This window comes from Acanthopagrus latus, chromosome 17 (assembly GCF_904848185.1).
Source record: "Acanthopagrus latus isolate v.2019 chromosome 17, fAcaLat1.1, whole genome shotgun sequence".
Taxonomy (NCBI): domain Eukaryota; kingdom Metazoa; phylum Chordata; class Actinopteri; order Spariformes; family Sparidae; genus Acanthopagrus; species Acanthopagrus latus.
This window is the reverse complement of record NC_051055.1, coordinates 20,485,161-20,507,626: the sequence shown is the minus strand read 5'-3', so window position 1 is coordinate 20,507,626 and position 22,466 is coordinate 20,485,161. Positions and strand designations below refer to the sequence as shown.

The following is a 22,466-nucleotide window of genomic DNA, read 5'->3' as shown; positions in this document are numbered from 1 at the left end:
CTCGCGCGCCTGGTGGAGGGGGGTGGGGGCAGGCAGAGTATTATGGTCTGTCCGTTGCGAGGTAACTATGCAGAGTCCTGTGTGAGTGTGGGAGGGGGGGATTATTATGGGATGTCTGCCCCCTTTGTGTGTTTGTGAGGATGTTAGCTAAGCTCTGCCTGTAAGGTTGGGGGAGAGAGAAGAGGGGGACAGAGCAACGTGTTTTGGGTCATTGACGGCTCATTTTTTTAATTTCGCTGATCACTGGTTCAGCCGGAGCTTAATGAATGAACACTAAATGACAACAACTGCCGTGCAAACAGCCTGACTTGTATTAATTCTTGCACCGACAGAGAGCGAGAGAGAGGGAGGGAGCACACCTCGACCCGGGACTATTACACACAGTACAGTAAGTTTCTAATGTGTGAAGGTTGGTTTTCAATGCTTAAACTTTTCTTTGATGCATTGTTTTAACTCGACAGCGCGAATTTGCCGCTCACATTTGAAACGATGATGGATGCCACACTTAACTTAATTCACTCCTGTGTAGAAAAATACCTGCGAATCAACAACACACAATGTCAAAGCGTGGATAATCTAGTTATCCAACTTGTTTGACCACGCAGGTGGTCAATTACATGCAGTGTAAATAATGAGGAATAAAGCAAGGATTAGCTACCAACCAATGCCATTTATTTATATATTTATTTATTTTTTTCCAGCACCCTCCACCCCCTCCCTTCCTGGACACCCCCGGTCCATTCTCCAACAGTCCCACGTCATTTTCCCTCCTCCCTCGCCGACCGAGGAGCAAGGTTTAGGGGGGGATTAATTCGACCAGCAAGGAATAAAATAATAACGCTGGGAAAATGTCGGGCAGCGAGGATGAGAGGGAAGACTTCGGAGCCGTGGAGGAGCACTCACTTCTTCGCGGTAAGCTCGCTTCTCTCCCCCTGAAGAAGGTCCATCTCTCTCTGTCACTTGAGCTCGCCGAGGCTAACGTTAGCTTAGAGCTAGCCATGAGTAGTCTGCTCGGGCCGTCCGTCACTCGCCGTCAGTTAGCTAACTTGTCAAGCGAGTGTTGATAGTGTTGCTTTCATTTCCCCAGCCCCTCTCATTACCCAAACCTCACACGTGTCCTCCCGAGTGCGGGCGTGAACTGTCAAAGTTTCAAACACACAAGTTTCAACCTGTGCTGTTGGGGCATTCACGGCGCGCGCGCGTGTGTGTCCGTGCACGGGCATTTTGCTAAGTCGTGCCAGTGCGCGGGCTGCTCCTGTCTTCCGCCGGCCTGCAGCACTGCCTCCTGTCCGCGTGTGCGACACTCTCCTCTCTCGCTAATTTAAAGCGTGTCACCCGCAGGTGAGGACGAGCCGGAGGATGCTGTGTCTGATGTAGACGAGGTACCCAAGTCGAAGAAGAAGAAGAAAGCCAAGAAGAGCAGCCGAGAGAGCAGGAGCAGCAAGAGGCAGAGACCCATCAGAGAGGTTAGTTCGCTGTCTTTGACAAACTTTTCATGTTTGAAGTGAAGGATACTCTGAGATTTGGCCAGGTAAACAGTTCTCTCTGCTTCTGTAAACTCACCACGTGGGGTCACAGCAGGGGGGAGCTCAGTGCCTGCTTAATAGGACACACTTAAGCAATTAGAAGGGACTCCTGAGAGTCAATTAGATCAGTTTAGGAGACACAGATCTACAGGACTTTGACAAAACATCCCTCAGTGATGGATTTTATACAGACAAATAGTGAGTTGATCCTCACAGTCGATTGTGAATACATTTATAAATCATTCTTTCTGTGGATGTATGATTAAATTACCAGTATAAGAGGCTGGGATTACACCACTCTAATTTAGTTAGGGATGGTGTTTCACTTGATTGTTTATTCTGTACCACAATCTTAATTTTTATTTTGTGTTCAGTAAATAGTTTTTCGTTCTTACATTTTGATTACAAGAGCAGCTACATTTCCTGAAATTGGGACTGCAACTAACTGTTGGTTTCATTGTTGATTTATATTGTACAGTACGGTAAGAATGGAGAATGCAAGATGACTCATTCAAAATGCTTGACTTATCTAACCATCCAACCGTCCTCAAGGCAAACGTATTCGGATAACAATGATATCATGTGATACCTTTACATTTACAGACTAAATTGCACCTCATATGTCTCAACTAAACAACATAAATAAATCCACACTGTAAAAAAAAAAATAAATAAAAAATTGCCATCTCAAGTGGCATGATTATGACAATAAATCAAATATAAAGGAGCAAACTTTAATTTATATAGTATATAAAAGTATATAAGCACCAGTGTCTTCTTGTAATTTGCAAAGTTGAACTATGTCTTGCAGGAGTTGCCAGTCAGCTCCCCAGAGCACCTGATTGGAGTTGAAGCAGCAGAGAGAGATGCAGACGAGGGAGGTGTGCGGTCAGAGAGTGAAGGAAGTGATTATGCCCCCGGGAGGAAAAAGAAGAAACGCTCCAGCTCTGTCAAAGAGAAGAAGAAAGGAGGTGCGGCAGCAGAGAAAGGAGGCTCATCCAGCTCGAAGAGCAAACGCAAAGATCCAGAGCCAGAAGATGACGAGGATGATGATGATGACTGCCAGGTAAAGATTCATTCAGATGGAATAGTTAGTTAATTATTTCCTGCTTTCTTCATGTCAAACTAAGCTCTCCCTCTCGCCCCGCCTCAGCCTAAAAGCTCTGCCCAGCTGCTTGAGGCCTGGGGCATGAAAGACATTGACCATGTCTTTACTCAGGAAGACTACAGCTCCCTCACTAACTACAAGGCCTTCAGCCAGTTTGTCAGGTGAGCAAGCCCATTTTATCTTAACAGTAGATATTGTTGCTTTCCTCAGCCTTGTTTTTAAGGAACTATTTATGTATGAAAATAAAAATAACTATATTTCTTGTAAATATTCTGTCCTTAGGCCATTAATTGCAGCTAAGAACCCCAAAATTGCAGTGTCCAAGATGATGACGCTAATGATGGCGAAGTGGAGAGAATTCAGCACCAACAACCCTCTGAAGGTATTATAAATACAAACAAGGTTGGAAGTCTGACTTATTGTGAGCGAGTCATTCAGATTTGCTGTCCTTGTGTGTTTGTGCTGTGTCCCCTTGTAGGGCTGTGCCACTGCCAATGCAGCCCTGGCAGCTGCCAATGTGGCTGCCGCTGTAGAGAACATGGTGGTGGCAGGGACAGACGGAGGGGCAGAGACCGGCGCTTCCGCTTCACCTGCTACCGCTCCTGCTCCAGCCGCTGCTCCTACACCTGCTGCACCCCCACCAGCCCCGGCACCACCGCTACGCAAGGCCAAGACCAAAGAGGGAAAAGGTAAAGTAGGATAAATGCAAAACATGAATATTTTGCTTTGTGTCATGAAAATCTGCTCTTTCAGAATGTTTCTAACTAGTTTAATTGTTGTATTTATTAAACTTGAATCTCTGTTCTTCTCAGGTCCCAATGCTCGCAAGAAGTCCAAGTCTGCGGCCAAACCTCTGCCGAAACCCAAACCTAAGAAGGTGGCTCCACTCAAGATCAAACTGGGAGGCCTCAACAGCAAAAGGAAGCGCTCCTCTGTAATACACATTCCATTTTTTTGCTTCCCTCTTTCTGAGAATTAAAAATGTTTTCAGTCAGAATATTGAGAATATGCACCATAATGTAACCAGGTGTTTCACTCATTCTCAACATCCATCAGAGTGATGAAGATGAACCCGATGTCGACAGTGACTTCGATGACGGGACTTTCTCTGTGTCAGATGGCTCCAACCGCAGCAGCCGTCCTAAAAAGAAACCCAAGAGTGCGAAGAAAAAGAAGAAAGGTTCTTATGGAAATATTACCAAAATAAAAAGTCTGTTCTGTTATCTATGCATTAGTGCAGTGCAGGAGGTTTTATTTTGATTTGTCGAATAAGATCGTCATTGTCCTTGTTTTCTTTCAGTGGAGACGGAGGACGGTGATGGCTATGAGACAGACCACCAGGACTACTGTGAGGTGTGCCAGCAGGGAGGAGAGATCATTTTGTGTGACACCTGTCCCAGAGCTTATCACATGGTCTGTCTGGACCCCGACATGGAGAAAGCACCTGAGGGCAAGTGGAGCTGCCCACACTGTGTGAGTACCGTGAGCTCAACTCTCTGTGCAGACCATTAAATTCTATGTTAGAGAAGATTTGGAGTGATTCCTGGAGTATGAAACCGCAGGGCAAAAATTACACCTGTCTGTAAAATACTGCTGAAGTGTATCAGTGGAAAGTTGTATTGACAAGGGGGGTGATTGTTGGAAAATAGACTTTGTTAAAGGTGATTTAAATTTTTTTTTTATGATTTCTTTGTCCTCTGCTGCCCCCCCACCCTATTGCTCATGTTCTTGTCTATCCTCTCCTATTCCACACCACACGTCTCCCCCCTCCCCCATCCCCCATTTCCCTTCTCTTGTCCCTCCCCTCCAATGCCCTCCCACTCCCTCCACCATTGCTCCACACGGCAACATGCACACGCACGCAATGCACCCCCGCACCCCCCCTCCTGGCGCGCTTGAAAATAACCCCACACCCCCCCCTTTTTTTTCCTTTCACTCTGTTCCGCATACCTTCCCTGCCTGTATACACCCCCCCCCCCCCCTCCTCCCCCCTCACACTCTAACACCACCTCCCTCCATCTGTAATTCTGCCACCAGGAGAAGGAGGGGATTCAGTGGGAGGCCAGGGATGATCTCTCTGAGGCCGAAGGGGAAGATGAGGAAGACAGGAGGGATGAAGGGGTGGAGGAAGAAGATGACCACCACATTGAGTTCTGCCGGGTGTGCAAGGATGGAGGGGAGCTGCTATGTTGTGACACTTGCCCCTCCTCCTACCACATCCACTGCCTCAACCCTCCTCTCCCTGAAATCCCCAATGGAGAATGGATCTGCCCCCGCTGCAAGGTGAGTGATGTGCACCGTTGCACGCAAGTCTGCGCATGCATGTGCTCATGTGGGTGTGTGTGGGGATGCAGATTCCATCTTGTGCACACCAACAGTGTTTAAGAGAACCCACTGCAGCCTTTCAGTTTTGATCTGCTAGTTTATCATGTCCTACAATTGGTAATTTTCCAACAGAATTTTTTGTATCAGACAAATATTTTGCTAATTAACAAGCATCATATCCTCAATTATTTCCTCTCCTACTTCCTGACAGTGTCCACCGATGAAGGGCAAAGTCCAGAAGGTTTTAACATGGCGATGGGGGGAGCCTCCAGCCCCAACACCTGTCCCACGGCCTGCTGACCTCTCTGCTGATGCTCCTGATCCCCCTCCGCTGGCGGGCCGCAGGGAGAGGGAGTTCTTTGTCAAATGGTGCAATATGTCCTACTGGCACTGCTCCTGGGTGCTGGAGCTACAGGTACCAAACACTCTGCGAATCTGTATCCACAGTTGAAAATATGGATTTTTCTGTGCACTTCCCTCACATAGACTCTCACAAACCTAATGGCCCTTTCTTTTTCTACCTGCTGCTCGTCCTCAGCTGGAACTGAACTGCCAGGTGATGTTCCGCAACTACCAGAGAAAGACTGACATGGACGAACCGCCACCTGTGGATTTTGGCGGTGAGGGTGATGAGAACAAAAGCACCAAGCGGAAGAATAAGGATCCTCTCTTTATTCACATGGAGGAGGAGTTTTACCGTTATGGAGTCAAGATGGAGTGGCTGATGATCCATCGCATCCTCAACCACAGGTAGGACAAGTATAATCTCATTAGAAATACACATTTATATCTTCAAAAAGTAGCCTGCTGGTGGATTTTGTTTGCTCTGAAGTTGTTACCAGACTGAAATTGTATTTTAGTCTTCAAATTGTTGTTTTAACAGGTGATTATTCTGTTTAGATATGAATTCTTTAGTTTCTGCCTTCTGCCACATACTGTGTCTAAGAAAAAATAGCTACAATGAAGACAAACTTCTTCTTTTTCTTCTTCTTCTTCTTCTTCTTCTTCTTCTTCTTCTTCTTCTTCTTCTTCTTATTATTATTATAGTAATAATAATAATAATAATAATAATAATAATATTATTATTATTATTATTATTATTATTATTATTGTTATAATAGTAGTAGTAATAATAATAATAATAATAATAATAATAATTATTATTATTATTATTATTATTATTATTATTATTATTATCAATACATGTTCACACCTGGAGAGCTAATACAGTAATCATGCTTTATTCTAACTCCATCTTTCCTGTCTGTTTTTTTTTTTTTTATGTCAGTGTTGATAAAAAGAACAACGTACATTACTTGATCAAATGGAGAGATCTGGCTTATGACCAGTCAACCTGGGAAAGCGAGGAGATGGACATCCCAGAGTTTGACACCTACAAACAGACATATTGGAATCATAGGTAAGGAGAGATTTCCAAAAGGCCAGATAGTTATTCTGTCGTGGCATGAGCTGAAAGTATGTTTTATCTCAAATACTGTCATTGTCTTTCAGGGAGTTGATGGTAGGTGATGAGGGCAGACCTGGTAAGAAGATAAAGAAGGCAGTCAAAGTGAAGAAGGCAGAGCGACCACCTGCAAATCCAGTTGTAGATGTAAGTATTTTGAAACTATGAACAAAATATAAGTTAGTGGTTTATTTATGATAACAGGAAGCATCACAGTCGAGCACTTTCACTTGGCAGAATAAAAGAAGCTTGAATCACGATGGATGTCGAATTGATATTCTTCTGTCTTCCTTCCAGCCCACCATGAAGTTTGATCGGCAGCCTGACTACCTGGACAGCACAGGAGGCACTCTGCATCCTTACCAGCTGGAGGGGTTGAACTGGCTGAGGTTTTCTTGGGCTCAGGCCACAGACACAATCCTGGCTGATGAGATGGGTTTAGGCAAGACTGTGCAGACGGCTGTCTTCCTCTACTCATTGTACAAGGAGGTAAGAATTATAATCTTCAGATAGGCATTTTCTTCATAATTTATAAGTTTAAAGATTACTTTAAGAGTACTTATGCAAAAATATTAAATATAAAATGCATTTTCAGTAAGTTCCTGATGCAGTTTTGTCCAGTCTCTCCTCCCCTGTCAATCCATGTTAGTGGGTGGGTTTTCAGACATGTGACACACAGTAACTCTGTCCAATAAAGGGGATGAGCTCCAAGTAATGAACTCTATCCTAAAGGCAGGGCAAGACAATCACAGTTGTTTACGTTTTTTGAATTTTTGCTGAATGACCTACGGCTGTGGCTCAGGAGGTAGTCTGGGCCAGCACCTGTAAAACTCTTTGGATAAATGCAGCTATAATAAATAACTTCTTCACATGACTTTTTCTTTCACTCTAACAGGGTCACTCCAAGGGTCCATTTCTAGTTAGCGCCCCCCTGTCCACCATCATTAACTGGGAGAGAGAGTTTGAGATGTGGGCCCCTGACATGTACGTGGTGACTTACGTAGGGGACAAAGATAGCAGGGCTGTCATCAGGGAGAACGAGTTCTCCTTTGAGGGAAATGCCATCCGAGGTGGGAAAAAAGCATCCAAGATGAAGGTAAGGAAGAAGTAGAGAAAAGAGCAAGAGTGTTGAAAACAATTGTTCAAACTCTTTGAGAGGAAATTGCCAATTAGTTAGAAATTAGTTTGTGGTGCTATATTAACAGTGGAAACAAGTCCTTGCAGCCCTAGTAATAGTTTTTGCTTTACTTATGTACTCTTTTTCTGTGCTTTTACAGAAAGACTCAACAGTCAAGTTCCATGTCCTGCTGACATCCTATGAGCTGATTACCATTGACCAGGCTGTGCTGGGCTCCATCGAGTGGGCCTGTCTGGTTGTTGACGAGGCTCACAGACTCAAAAACAACCAGTCCAAGGTGAGAACATGTAGTACTTTAGTAGACATGTTTGTTTGGATGCAGCATCTAATCCGCAAAGTAACTAAAGTCATCAAATAAATGTAGTGTAAAAATGGGGTAAAAAGCTGGTGATGGAAAGTCAAACCACCTCATGATTGTACTTAAGTACAGTACCTGAGTAAATGTATTTAGTTACATTCGATCTCTGGCTATAATGCTGTTCTGTGCTGTCATGTTTTTGTCATTAAGTATGGTGCCTATCCTTTCTCCCTGGCTGTTGTTAGTTCTTCCGAGTGTTGAACAACTACCCGCTGCAACACAAGCTGCTGCTCACTGGCACTCCTCTTCAGAACAACCTGGAGGAGCTCTTCCATTTGCTGAACTTCCTGACCCCAGAGAGATTCAAGTTAGTAGCCCCATATGCGGCTATATTGTAGATGCAATGAAAACACCCACGCTTCCCCTATGTTTATGTATTTTTCCATTTCCTTTTTTTACTCTCTGCAGCAACCTGGAAGGATTTCTGGAGGAGTTTGCAGACATTGCCAAAGAGGACCAGATCAAGAAGCTCCATGACATGCTGGGACCACACATGCTCAGGAGGCTGAAGGCTGATGTTTTCAAACACATGCCTTCAAAGACTGAGCTCATCGTTAGAGTGGAGCTTAGCCCCATGCAGAAGTAAGCCAAGAGACTATGTGTAGAATTATAGTTATAGTTGTTAATGTATGCACCCATGAAAGATAATGAAGGTTACATATTAAAAATGATTGGTGTTTTCCCATTGGCACTTTGGGCTGCACTGAGGCAAACCAAGCCACAATGATTTGCATTTCAATAGATAAGCGTTGCTAGACTTAACTCATGTCTGTGCAGGGAATCTGATGGAAAGGTTGCTTTTAGTTTTAGTTTAGTTTATCTCCAGTGTCTCTCTTTGTACTGTTTCCTCGCATTTGCTATTCAGCTGTCAGGGGTTGTGTTAAGTTACTGATGGTAAAAAAAAAAACTACCATTTCCTGATATTGCGGATTCATAATAAAAGCTTTTAGATTATGAGACAACAGAGGAGTTTTATTGTAAAGAATTTGTTGGAAGTTAAACTTGTTTGCCACTGAATTAGTGGAGCTTTATTGCGCTTTTTTCGATAGTGCTGCAGGGAGGAAGAGTGTTTACAGCCAATCCCCTGACCACTACACAACCCAAGCATGTCATCAGTAAAAGACACACCTTCAAGTAGGGAGCCCTGTTCAAATGAAAATGCATATCCCGGGCTGTTGAGCCAAGTGAAAGCAAGTAGAGCCAGGCGGACATATGTAATAGAAAAACACCATATGGGTTGGCATTCATTTTTAAAATGTCTGGATTGTGTAGGTTTTAAAGTTTTTTTTCTCTCATTATTTTTTGACATTGTATCTTTGTTCTAACCCAGGAAATACTACAAGTTCATCCTAACTCGTAACTTTGAGGCCCTGAACACTCGTGGAGGAGGAAACCAAGTCTCTCTGCTAAACGTGGTGATGGACCTGAAAAAATGCTGCAATCATCCCTACCTCTTTCCTGCAGCTGCCACAGTAAGATTTAAGTCTTTCTCACACAGTTGTATAGAAACAAATAGTTCAGTGTGATAACAGAACACAAGAAACTATGTGTGCATATTGAAAAAGTTTAAATGCAGTTGTATTCAGAATGTTTCTCTTGATTGTAGGAAGCGCCGAAACTTCCAAATGGCATGTATGAGGGCAATGCTCTGACCAAGTCCTCAGGAAAACTGACACTGCTGCAGAAGATGATGAGGAAGCTGAAGGAAGGGGGCCACAGGGTTCTGGTCTTCTCTCAGATGACCAAAATGCTTGACCTTCTGGAGGACTTCCTGGAGAACGAAGGGTACAAGTATGAGAGAATTGATGGAGGAGTCACTGGCAACTTGAGACAGGAAGCCATTGATCGCTTTAATGGTGAGACATAGATGTAGCCTGTTTGTGGAGCCTAAATCAGCTGTTATGGTGTCCTGTCAGTGTTCTGACTTTCTGTCTCCTTTTCAGCTCCCGGTGCTCCTCAGTTTGCTTTCCTCCTCTCTACCAGAGCTGGAGGTTTGGGCATCAATCTCGCCTCCGCTGACACCGTCATCATCTACGACTCTGACTGGAACCCCCACAATGACATCCAAGTATATAAGCTCTACATCTCACATCCATGGTAGTATGTTTGTTTATGATAGTATGATATTTTGATGTTTGTTTCTTGCTTGTTCTTTCTAGGCGTTCAGCAGAGCTCACAGAATTGGCCAGAACAGGAAAGTGATGATTTATCGCTTCGTTACCAAAGCCTCTGTGGAGGAGAGGATCACACAGGTCTGTGAGACGGAACACTGCAAGAGATGACACACAGACCATAACAGGATTCTGTGATCAACTGCTCACCGGTTGTTTGTCCTCCTTTTACCAGGTGGCGAAGAAGAAGATGATGCTCACCCATCTGGTGGTGCGTCCTGGTCTGGGCTCCAAGACTGGCTCCATGTCCAAACAGGAGCTTGATGACATCCTCAAGTTTGGAACTGAGGAGCTGTTCAAGGATGAACTTGGAGAAGGTGAGTCAACTTCAACAACATGAATCTATTCTTAATCATTTGTTTTTAATGTTTATCTGCATTTCGTTATCTATGACAGTAACCTGAATATCCTCCAACTCAGTCAAAATTATATTTGAGGATGTCACCTTTGGGCTGTGGTGAATTAATTTTTATTTTTTTCCATTTTGGGGGATATTGTGGATCAACCTACTAATTGAATTGATCGGAAAATGTTTGACAGCTTGATAATGGAAATAATCATTGGTTTATAATATAAATAATCTTTATTTAATCAGGTGTGTCCCATTAAGATGACATTTACAAGATAGACCCGAGAACATGGGTCAGTCAAAAGTATTTAACACATAAAATGCATTAAAACCAGTTTAATTCCCTGTTAACTTCTGTTTTGCAGTGATTTTTGTAGTGGTTTTGATGTCATTCATGAATTAGATCCGGTCAAATTCACATTGATATTGGCAATAACGAGCAAAATCCAATTTTGAGCCATTGCGCGGTGTAAAACATTATGATCTAGTGTCACATCAGTCATAGCTTGCTTTAGCCTATTTGTGAAAGTCAGGAATAACATTTTGTTTGCTTGTTTTTCTGAAAAAGAAAAGAAAAGCCATTAGTGTAAATCTGTTATTGTTGTCTGAAAACCTAAATTGGATAGGTTTTCGATAATGTAAATGTACTTTACTGCAACTGTTACGTTTGGAAGAGAAGCAGCACTCTAACACTAGTTTGATTTCGTAGTTTGATTTGAGGGATTGAGGCTGAACACAGAGAGTTACTGAGGTGGAGAGATCATTTCATCACTGGAATAGCTAATGTCTGATTTCTTCTTCCTTTATTTACATTTGACTTATTGTTCTTTTAGGGGACAACAAGGAGGATGACAGCAGTGTGATCCACTACGATGACCATGCCATTGACCGTTTGCTTGACAGGAACCAGGATGCCACAGATGACACTGAGCTCCAGAGCATGAATGAGTACCTCAGCTCATTTAAAGTGGCCCAGTATGTGGTCAAAGATGAAGACGACGAGGTATGAGCTTCCTTACAAAATATTTGTGTGAGAACATATTGTTGTACCTGTTGATTTTATTTTTTCAACTTTTTTATAACCAGGAACAAGATGTCTGTCAAAAAATATCCTGAAATGAATGCATTTTAGATTTTAGATCAGCGACCAAACTTTGAACTAGGTCTAGCTTTATTCTTAGCTAAATCCGCAGGCTGTGTGTTCATTCTCAATATATACATCATATTAATCGCTCTTGGCCTTTTTTTGAGGAGGAGGAGGTGGAGAGGGAGGTGATCAAGCAGGAGGAAAGTGTTGATCCTGATTACTGGGAGAAACTTCTCCGTCACCACTATGAGCAGCAGCAAGAGGATCTCGCCCGAAATCTGGGCAAAGGCAAACGAACTCGAAAGCCGGTCAACTACAATGACGGCTCCCAAGAGGAACGAGGTATTAGACAGGGTACAGAACAATATATAAAGCAACCTCTTCTTGTGTGTGCGTGCTGTGCAGTGCTGTTGTGTTTGTGTGGTGTTTGTTGGTGTAAAAGCGTAGGAGAGCCATTCAGTGCATTGCATGAAGCTTTGTTTTGTGCCTTATGAGAGGGCAATTTAGACTTATTTACTTTCTCAGACCATGCATGTTTAACAGCGTGAATCGAGGCAGTCACAGAAAGGAACATTACAAAGTTGTCGGGGTAAATTTTAAAAAATAATTTCTCTTCAGAACCTCTTCAGATCTGATATAAGAAGAACTGCCTCGATTTCTCCTCGGTGTGGTTATCCAGCTGACTTTGTAATCTTGCTTTATGAGATAGGTGCACACTAAATATCCAGAGTATGAATCACTGAAGTAGTGAGTTTAATTAATTTAAAATTGGATTAATATAATCCAAACCAATTACAGAAAATGACCCCAAAGAGGCTGTTAGTATGGCACAACTGTTGGACTTGCCTGTTTGTTACAATCAAAAACAAGGATCAGCATCAGACCAATAGTAGATACAGTTTTACTGATTCACTTGCAAGTAGGCAAGGCCACCTTATATCACATTAAATACATCAGGTCAACTCACTTTACAGGGTAATAGAAAGACCAACAAGGTGAAATATTTTATATATATATATACAGTTTTGTGTGCAATGTTGGTGTGCAAATGTTGATGAAAGTAATAAAACTGAAAATAAAAAGATTTAAAGAGCAAATCCTTCCATATTATGTGCACAATTAAAATAGAAAGACAATTAAAATGAAGGCTAAAAGCAGAGATGACAAGGTTTTGGCTATTACTGCATAAGAAATGTTGTAGCCTTGACTTGAATAATTGTCAGAGTTGTCAGGGCTTGTCTAATATCAGCTGAGGTTATTTCAGGTCTGCATTGGATGATAACAAATTGCTGTATCATCATGTTTTGTGTTTATTCGTCTTGGGACAATCAGTGGATGTCCTCAGGACTATGATAGGGTGATATGCTGCAGGAACATTGGACATGTATTGGTTGCACCATATTAAACTTGATGTTTGTTAAATGACAAAAGGCATAATGACATACAATTTTTAGCAGTTTTGTTAGCCTACAAATAATCAGCCATTGCATTTGTAATCGTCACCACATCTGTATGGATGAATATATTTCTATTAATCTATTAAATTAAAATGTATAATGATTCAGCAGTATTGCACAAAAAGAAGCATTACAGCTACATGTTTATATTTTCTCAGAAAATAGAGCAATGGAGCCTAATAATGTAAAATTTTACTGGTAAAAATCAAATTGAAATAAAACAGTATTAGACATTCTCTTTCCCTCCTCATCTCCCTTCGGTTTGCTTTATACAGTCTTGTTTGAGCAAAGTGAATACAAGATTACAAAGGCAGCAGCAGCAGGAGCATTTTTAAAAGATATCTATTAAATAAAATGTAATTTAAAGAATTTTTATGCATAAAGGGTAAATCATCAGCACTGATGTTTTGTGTGTTGAATGTTGTGACTTGAATTTGTTTTCATGTTGTGGTTTATTTTATGTATCATGTAGTACAAACTAAAAATAGCTTGGGCTTAATCCGAAGCAGACAACTGCAATTAACACAAGGTGTAATTGTACTCGTATACATTTAAGATAAGTTATGCCTTTCTAGTCTAAAGTTAAATGATTAAACGATTCCCTTGTTGATTAGGAAATACTTACTAAAGTTGTACTGCAGCAGTGGCTCCCCCTGCTGGCAAAACACCTGAACGATAATAATTTGATGGGGCTGCAGCTCCACGAGGAGTTTGGATGTTGCCATGGATCAATATTTTTATTTTCTCCCACCTCAATGTTTCTGTCTTTGTTTCCTTCAGACTGGCAGGAGGATCAGTCTGATAACCAATCTGACTACTCGGTGGCTTCGGAGGAGGGCGATGAGGACTTTGATGAACGGAGTGAAGGTAAAGCTCAGCAGTTTCATCACCTCTGTTCAAAGTTATGTTAACATATTGATTTTCATTGAATTGGTCATGAAGATGTAACTGAGTTTAAGATCTTAAGAGACTTTCCTGTTAATAAGGAACCTCTCCTGTCCTAGTACTTTCATCCACTAACATCCTTCAAACCACCCCTGCAGATGTGTATTCAGATTCAGACGACAGCTATGATATCCTCATTGACAACCTCAACAACAACTCAGGGAAAAACACTTGTATCTGCGTGGTCTGTGTAGGGCGTACAAAGGCAAGAGAAGAGAGAAAGAAAAAGAGAAAGGAAGAAAAAAGAAGGAAAAAAGAAAAAAAACAGGAGATGAGAAGAAGGAAACTGGCAAAAAAAATTCAAATGAATGGTTTCTCGGCCAGCTGAAGTGTCCACTTGCACATAAAGAGATTGTTTGTGTTCACATCAACTGTTCATTAAGTTGTTGTAAAATGCACTTTTAATAGTTTTCTTTCAGATTTATTTTCGAACAAAATGTTCCCTTTTTATATTTATACAGTTTATATGAGTTGATATAAAACAATCTACATGTTTTGTTTTGATTGTATTTAATTATGGCTCTGTTACTTCACTTTCATGAAATGCAATATAACAAATTAATGCTTTCAGTTGTTAATGTTCTGAAAGCTTTATGCTTCAAGAAGAAGCATTTAATGTAGAAGTGCCGAGAGATTGTGAGGAGGGAGAGCTTCAGCAGGATCAGAGTGTGCTGTGACGAGCCGTAAGTGGAACATCCTCACTGAGCACTGTAGGACGTTAAGAACACACATGATGATACAAAATCGAGTTTGATTTTAGCTTAGAATTTTCATGGTTTCCATGAATCGTTGCTGCCTTGAATATGTATCTGCGATAGATTAACTGTGTCATTTTGTTCTCAGCTAATGCCCGCAGACCGAACCGTAAAGGGCTGAGGAACGATCGTGACAAACCTCTGCCTCCACTGCTGGCCAGAGTGGGCGGGAATATCGAAGTGAGTTCCTACAGATATTTTTTTAAAAAGGCTTAACACAAAAGGCAAAACAAGGATGAAGGCCTTGAAAGTGACCTAGAATATTCCTTACATCACCTGACCTTCTGTTATTTCCTTTAAGCATTTGCAAACATCTTGAGCCCTTTTTTTTTTTTTTAAACTTACCTGTCAGGTTTTGGGCTTCAATGCACGACAGAGGAAGGCATTCTTGAATGCAGTGATGCGTTATGGGATGCCCCCTCAGGATGCTTTCACCAACCAGTGGCTGGTCAGGGACCTCCGAGGGAAGTCTGAGAAAGAGTTCAAGTGAGTCTCAAACTGACATTTATCTGCTCGCTTGGATATTAAACCTCAATACTTTTGGTATTGCTACACAAACTGAGTCTAGAGCTCAAAGTAGTGAAAACTGTCCAGTACTGAAATTCAAGCTGGTCAGAATCATAACCTTTTCTACCTAATCTTCAAATGCCGTGTTCCTGGTTTTAAACTTAAATTTTGCCCAAGTAAAATTGCAGTAACAAGCAAATTTAAGTGGATGATTGAAATAATAATTAGTTGCAGCCTGAGCTCTAAGTAGCGTTACAGCTCACTCTACTCTTTTAACAGTCATGAATCATCTTTTTTGATTGCAGTTTATTTTCTTTGCACCTTTCTGTCAAACCTGTGTCTGGCTCACAGATTTTGACATTTTACAAATATATTCATGGTTACATCCCTCCACCATCTTCTTCACCTTCCCAGGGCCTATGTGTCTCTTTTCATGCGTCACCTCTGTGAGCCGGGGGCTGATGGAGCTGAAACTTTTGCGGATGGTGTCCCACGTGAGGGTCTGTCCCGGCAACACGTGCTCACCCGTATTGGTGTGATGTCGCTCATAAGGAAAAAGGTATGGCGTACCTTATGCTGAGATAATAAAAGTATTTAAACTCTGAGCTGCCAACTGATGGGTTCACATGTTGATGAAAAGGTGCAGGAGTTTGAGCATGTGAACGGCCAATGGTCGATGCCCTGGATGGCTGAGCTGGAGGAGAACAAAAGAGCTGCTGCTCTGGCTGCAGGTGAAGACCCAAAGACTCCTTCTACCGGGACACCTGCTGACACTCAGCCCAACACTCCTGTCCCAGGTACACGCACACGCACGCGCACACACACACACACACACACACACCCTTAGTCTTGATAATTAAAACAACATGTTAAATTTCCTTTGAGTTTCTTCAATGTGAAGACGATCACTACAGACAATTTCATTTTGGCCTCATGGTGCACATACTGTAGTTGGACTGAAAGATAAACTTCTGTTGCCATGACAACCATCACAGACACAATACATATATACTGTATGTTGTAACACTCCCCTTGTGGGGATCCTTTAACAAATGACATGCATTTCCTTTTCCTCTTTGCCCTAACCTCAGCACAACATGCTTTACCTCTAACCTTTATGTTTTTTTGTGTTGCCCTGAACCATATTCAGTTATCATTTTGTCTCAGCTCAGTACCAGATAAAAGTACATCCTGACTGTCGGCTCACTCCCTGATCAAAAAACAAACAATAACTTTTCACAAAAAAAACTTTTTTGGCCTATTCAACCATTAAGCCTCTGAGCTGTAATTATTTATTGAGTGACAGCTCCAACAGAGATGGGATATAAATACTCACTTTGCAGTGTGTTCTGTTTTGTTAGAAGATTTGTCGAAATTGGACGACAAGGAAGAAATGAAGAAGGAGGGTGAGGATGGCAAAGGAGCCAAGAAGGGAGATGATCCAGAGGTAATTCTGCTTTTATATTCATGTCACCTGTTTTTGTTGTCAGTACAGTGTAATTGGTTTTGAGCAGTGACATTATACTATATTTGCAGTTTTTTCTACTCTGAAAGTGGCTACCCCTTCTCTCCTTTTAGATTATTGAAATCCCAGATGAGTCTGAAAAATCCCCTGTCCTTGAAAAGAAAGAAGGCGAGGTAGACTCCACTGCAGCGAAGGAGGAAAAAGAAAAGGAGACAGGAAATGGAGATGAAGGCAAGGAGAGGGAGGCTGAAGACGCAAGCAAGGAGAAAGAAGAGAAGGAAAGGACTTCAGAGACGGACAGGGACAGTCCTGCTGAGGTGAAGGGCGAAGGTTTGGAGACTAAGACGGAATCAGAAGAGGACAAGGTTAAAGGTGAGGCAGGTGTGTAAACAGTTTGTTCACTGTGTCTTGCTTCCTTTGTTTTCTGTCTTTCTGACAGTTCTTCTCTTTGTTTCAGCTGAGGAGGGAAAAGATGAGAAGATGGACACCAGTTCACCAACAGAAGAGAAGAGAGGTGCACACATCTCACCACACGTACACACACACTTTGCAATGAAAGTAAATTTAAAAGTTAATAGTACTGAATTAGAATTCATTAGGACTTAACTTTTCGTCTTATTTGATTTGTCTTTTAATTTTAATTTCTTTTTATAAGAATAAGTCAAGCTTTTCTGCATCAAAGTCATCTTTTCTGATGTTACAAATCTATAGATAATTATGTCTTATACTTTTACTTACCTGTTGGCAAACTGTTAGAGAAACTCTAAAAAACATTTTTCTATGTAAAACCTGACCCTCAAGATCACTTATATATTACTATACTATACTATACTATACTATACTATACTATACTATACTATACTTATATTAGTATATATTATTAATAAGAATGATTTCTTCACAAATCAGCCTATAATTTGGTTAATAATGACCTTGAATTGTCTTAAAAATCACAATTTAAATGTCCATAGAGATCCTGTAGAAACATACTCACCAAATGTCAATAATTGAATTCCACCCATGTGCCCTAAATGAGTCCTAAACTTTGCTGCTGACATGTTTGTGTTGTTTCTTCACAGAGCAAAAAGAGGAAAAGGACGGTATGAAAACAGACGAATCTAACAAACTGCAGAACGGAGAGAACACCAAAGAAGGAGCAACAGCTGCGCCGGTGGTTAACGTCAGTGAAGAGAAGAAAAAAGCCACCAAGCAGAGGTTCATGTTCAACATTGCTGACGGAGGATTCACAGGTGGACACACACACACACACCTCTCTCTTTCTCTTCTCTTTTTTTCAGTTTAGTTTCTGTCATTTGACCTTTCTGTCGTCCTCTCCAGAGCTTCACTCTTTATGGCAGAATGAAGAGAGGGCAGCCACCGTTACCAAGAAGACCTTTGAGATTTGGCACCGTCGCCATGACTACTGGCTGCTGGCTGGCATCATACAGTATCCTTTCACATGGGCACACAGAGCCTGTTAAACTCTCATGTGATTGATATCTTCCCATCACGTTAGAAATTAGATTATTAGTTAACTGATTAATTTCATGGAGGGGAAGCGCAAGGGGAGACTAATAATTAATTAATCTGATTTATTCAAAGAACCACAAATTAAAGCCAGGTTCTCCCAGGAAGGGCGTCTTCAAAATACGAGCAGAAAGTTACCTTCAATTTATACGTTTGGGAATATTTGTAGCGCACACATTGATTTGCCCTGAAATCCCTAAGTGTAAACGTATCCACAAAAAATAATCAGCATTTATTGCTGTTAAAACTTGCTTAAGAAAAAAATAGGTGAATTATAATCCTCACAAGACCCTCATGAAACTGTTTGTTACACTTGACCCTGGCGTCTCTCAGACACGGCTACGCTCGGTGGCAGGATGTGCAGAATGATGTGAGGTTTGCCATCCTCAACGAGCCCTTCAAAGGGGAGATGAGCAGAGGAAACTTCCTGGAGATCAAGAACAAGTTTCTGGCCCGCAGGTTCAAGGTGAACTGAGTGCACTGACTATTTTCACTTCACTTTGCTGTCTGTGTTTCTGTCAAATCTCACTGTCATGTTGTTTTTGTCTGTTTCCTGCATAGTTACTGGAACAGGCGTTGGTGATTGAGGAGCAGTTGCGTAGGGCAGCTTACCTAAACATGACAGAGGACCCGGCCCACCCCTCCATGGCCCTCAACACTCGCTTCAGTGAGGTAGAGTGTCTCGCAGAGTCCCACCAGCACCTCAGCAAGGAGTCCATGTCTGGAAACAAACCTGCCAATGCAGTTCTGCATAAAGGTAAAACATGAGGGTTCTCATTGACCTGGAAATGTACAAATTGATCAACAAGGAAAATAGTTATAACAATTCTAAATCGTAATCTCACAGTAATTTTCTTTTATCTTGAATTGAAAAGTCTGTTGCGTCTAATCCAACAGTTTCCATTCCTGTAACACTTCTGAATAAGAAGAAGTTGTGTTTGTGTGTGTGCTGATGGTATCAGCAATATAGAAAAAGGAGCTACTGTGTAAACACAAGTATTTGAATTTGTGGCCCTAATAATAGCTGCCAATTTAACCAGAAACAGATGTCATGTGTAACACTGTGTTTAAAATACAACAGCTCTGATGTTTGAACAAAGACCACTTTTCATTACCTCTTCAGAAAATAAACACTACACCCACCCGGTCGTCACCTTTGGGTATTGTAGAGATGACTGCTCGCACAGTGAGAAAGTAGGCAATTAATGATGATTTCATTACTGGTTATTTCAATCATTTAATCTATAAAATGTCAAAATATTGTGTACAATATTATATAACTGAGAAAAGCACACCTAATGAGCTGGAACCACCAAATGTTTGGCAAATTTGCTTGAAAAATCACTTAAACCTCTAATTGTTTAATAGTTAAACATGAAAGTATCTGTACATTGATAACTCCTTGGCAAAGTAATAACAAGGGGAGATACATAGAGGAAGCGCAAGGGCAGATTATCCACAGAAAGCACCTTCATTTGTGACTCTCTGTATTAAAAGAGGTTTAAGTGATTAAAATCCATTAGAAAATCTACAGCTCTATTATGGAAGATGAAAATTGATTAAAAGGGATGAAGAGTGTCAGCAGGTTGTCGTAGATGCACAATGACAGTAAAATGTCTGAAAAAAATTCTGGTTGTTAGCAACTTTGTGCCTGCTCGCTACATTAGCTTAGGCAGTCCATGTTTACAACCCTGCCAGTGACATTTCCTGTCTGTCCTGCATTTTGTTGCACCACTTGTGTAAATTCTGTCAGATAGAATGCAGTCTGACTGCAGTTTAACAGCAAAATATGGTTATTTTTAAATCTTGAAGTTCCCCAAACTCAAAAGTTACTAAACTAAATCAGTCCTGCATTTACATTATCATGGTGGTGCTCATAGCTGATTTAAGTGTTGTATTTCCAGTTCTCAAACAGCTCGAGGAACTGCTGAGTGACATGAAGGCGGATGTCACGCGTCTCCCGGCAACCATCGCCAGGATACCCCCTGTCGCTGTGCGGCTGCAAATGTCAGAGAGGAACATCCTCAGTCGACTGGCCAGCCGGGGCCCCGAGGTCACTGCTCAGAACCAATCACAGACCTCACAGCAGATGCAGGTGCAGCGCTGACCAGTCGGCTCACACGTTTCACTCTCACTGACTGAGGCCAGTCGCTGTCACCTCACCGCCATGTAGCAGACGTCCTCCCCCTCAACCATCATGTACAGCACAGTCAGGTTAGTCCTCCTCGTTCTGCACCCACAACCCATCTCTGGACTCAGAAGAGCGTCAGCTGTGCTGCTGGATGTGAAAAGACTGAACTGTAGATGTAGGATCGGAGCAAATGGAAGAATCACTACTTTGTGTGGCAGACTAGAGACAAGTCTTTCTTCTCCTCTGGGATTCAGATTCAACTCCTGTAACCTGAGCACTGTCAGACTGCGGGAAGCTCCCCTGACCTGTCCTGCTCTGTCTTTACAGCAGGGTCAAATGTGTGTTTGTAACTATATGTAACATGAAGCTAAAGATGTTAGACAGGAGAAGAAGCAGCATGTTTTGGAGTATACTGGTGCTTTGTAGTAATTTTTTGGATTATTAAAAGAATTCAAGGGATTTTATTGTGCTCATTTTCACCTTTAGAAAATTGTGATTTTTTTTTTTCTAAAAAGTCATTCAATTCTGGTGTCCTCACCTGTATGTGTGTGTAGAGAGGATGAATGTTTCCTGTACGTATGTATAAAATAGGGCATATTAATGTGCACCTCTACTGCAGAATGCTGACACTGAGAGACTGTTACTGTCACTTTTCTATCAGTCAGTCAGGTCTGTTACCTCCTCCTGCACCCTTACCCTCTATCCCAAACCTCCACCGCTCTCGCCAGGTGTCCCGATCCAGGATCAGCTCTCTGTGCTCAAACCCAAACAAGCACCTCGACATTCCTAACGGCATCACAGATTTGCCCCCTGGAAACTCACCTGCGTTTGCCCGAAATATGGACATACAGTAGCTCCACAGCTTCTAGGTACTTGGCATGGTTCTGAGAACGATGGCAATCTTTAAGTTAATTTAATTTCTTACTGTTCGTTGTTATGTTGTTTTACGTTAAATTCAATATTATTATTATTATTATTATTATTATGGTTACCACCTTGTTGTTTTTATCATTGCTGTTCGTTTTTATGGACTACAATAAAAAGTTAACAGTTTTTTCATGTTTGCTAGTTTTCTTAAGAATTACTTACATAATCGACCAATACCCCATTTTTTTGTGCAGGTCCCAATGCAAACATTAGGAAATAAAAAATTCTGATATTGATATAAGATCTGATATGTCATCTGAATATATATTGTGTGACGGAGATATGTAATAAAAGCTGGAAATATTAGCAGAAAATTAAATAATGATCAATACTCTCCAAAATAACATCAGTGCACCGTGACAGCAAATGTCACCAGGAATGTAATAATTAGAAATGACCTCTGTGCAAGTAGCACAGTATAAACACCATTACCGGTATATGTGTGATACGCCTTTATCAGCTGATGAAATCAGCAGAATACAAATATTTTTTTTATTATTTCAACAGTTGGACTGATTGTTGTGAAATTTTCGACAGACCCTGAGAGGGTTGATCCTCATAGTTTTGCGCTTGTGCCACCCTGACTCGGACATTTGCTGCACAATCTGGACAAAAATATCATATTGCCATCATTTTAATAAATATGCTTCACAATAAGTAGGAAAGATGAATGTTAGTGTTCATTTATTGAGGTTTGCACCAAACACACATGGCTAAGATGTCTCTGCAGCACCACTTTGCTAAATTTGAATGCTGTTTTCTGTCTCTCTCTCTCTTTTTTTTTAAAAATGATATTACAATAAAATGTGCAGCCCTATTAGTTGATTACCAAATATCTGCCAATCTGATAACATTCTCATAAGCCGCTGCTGAGCTTTATGTTAAAATGCAAATTAGCAAGTGTTAGTATGCTATCATGCAAAACTAAGATGGTAAACTTTATACATGCTAAACATTAGCATATCATACTGATTAACGGATTAAACTCATCAAAGCTTTCAGTGACCCCTGAATGTTTTTCTTTATGTTCAATTGATCATCCTTGCCCATGTAAGAAATAATGCTGTGGATGCTTGAAGGAAGTCTAACTGTTGAGATGAACAGCATCACGAGCAGGACATACTTTGCATACAAGCCTCAAAGACCAGGCTGAATTTACATGAAGGCAAATGTTTAATTTCAGGGAAATGGAAAAGCAGCAGAGCCTTTACACATGGAAAAGGTC

At 41.3% G+C, this 22,466-nt stretch overlaps 1 protein-coding gene across 7 annotated transcripts; it reads left to right on the top strand.

The window, feature by feature from the left end:
* Positions 1 to 21,367, top strand: chd4b (chromodomain helicase DNA binding protein 4b). 7 transcript variants are annotated; one of them, XM_037074833.1, is made up of 41 exons: positions 1 to 61; positions 333 to 388; positions 702 to 912; positions 1,342 to 1,466; positions 2,338 to 2,592; positions 2,680 to 2,795; positions 2,917 to 3,016; positions 3,113 to 3,323; positions 3,447 to 3,568; positions 3,691 to 3,814; positions 3,935 to 4,107; positions 4,672 to 4,917; positions 5,171 to 5,374; positions 5,498 to 5,709; positions 6,248 to 6,379; positions 6,472 to 6,571; positions 6,722 to 6,913; positions 7,320 to 7,520; positions 7,702 to 7,839; positions 8,106 to 8,227; positions 8,329 to 8,502; positions 9,251 to 9,392; positions 9,527 to 9,776; positions 9,864 to 9,988; positions 10,080 to 10,172; positions 10,267 to 10,408; positions 11,274 to 11,443; positions 11,692 to 11,881; positions 13,765 to 13,851; positions 14,773 to 14,864; positions 15,037 to 15,170; positions 15,606 to 15,750; positions 15,832 to 15,988; positions 16,553 to 16,638; positions 16,770 to 17,037; positions 17,114 to 17,170; positions 17,736 to 17,906; positions 17,995 to 18,103; positions 18,517 to 18,649; positions 18,745 to 18,940; positions 20,088 to 21,367. In XM_037074833.1, the coding sequence occupies exons 3-41, from the start codon at positions 849 to 851 to the stop codon at positions 20,288 to 20,290; spliced, it is 5,961 nt and encodes a 1,986-aa protein (XP_036930728.1). In that variant the 5' UTR covers positions 1 to 61; positions 333 to 388; positions 702 to 848; the 3' UTR covers positions 20,291 to 21,367. The 7 variants fall into 7 exon arrangements, with proteins under 7 accessions (XP_036930728.1, XP_036930735.1, XP_036930734.1 ...); XM_037074840.1 differs by lacking the exons at positions 1 to 61; positions 333 to 388 and adding an exon at positions 19,307 to 19,377 and having other exon boundaries at positions 849 to 912; positions 20,088 to 20,261; XM_037074839.1 differs by lacking the exons at positions 1 to 61; positions 333 to 388 and having other exon boundaries at positions 849 to 912; positions 11,695 to 11,869.
* The last annotated feature ends 1,099 nt before the right edge of the window (positions 21,368 to 22,466 follow it).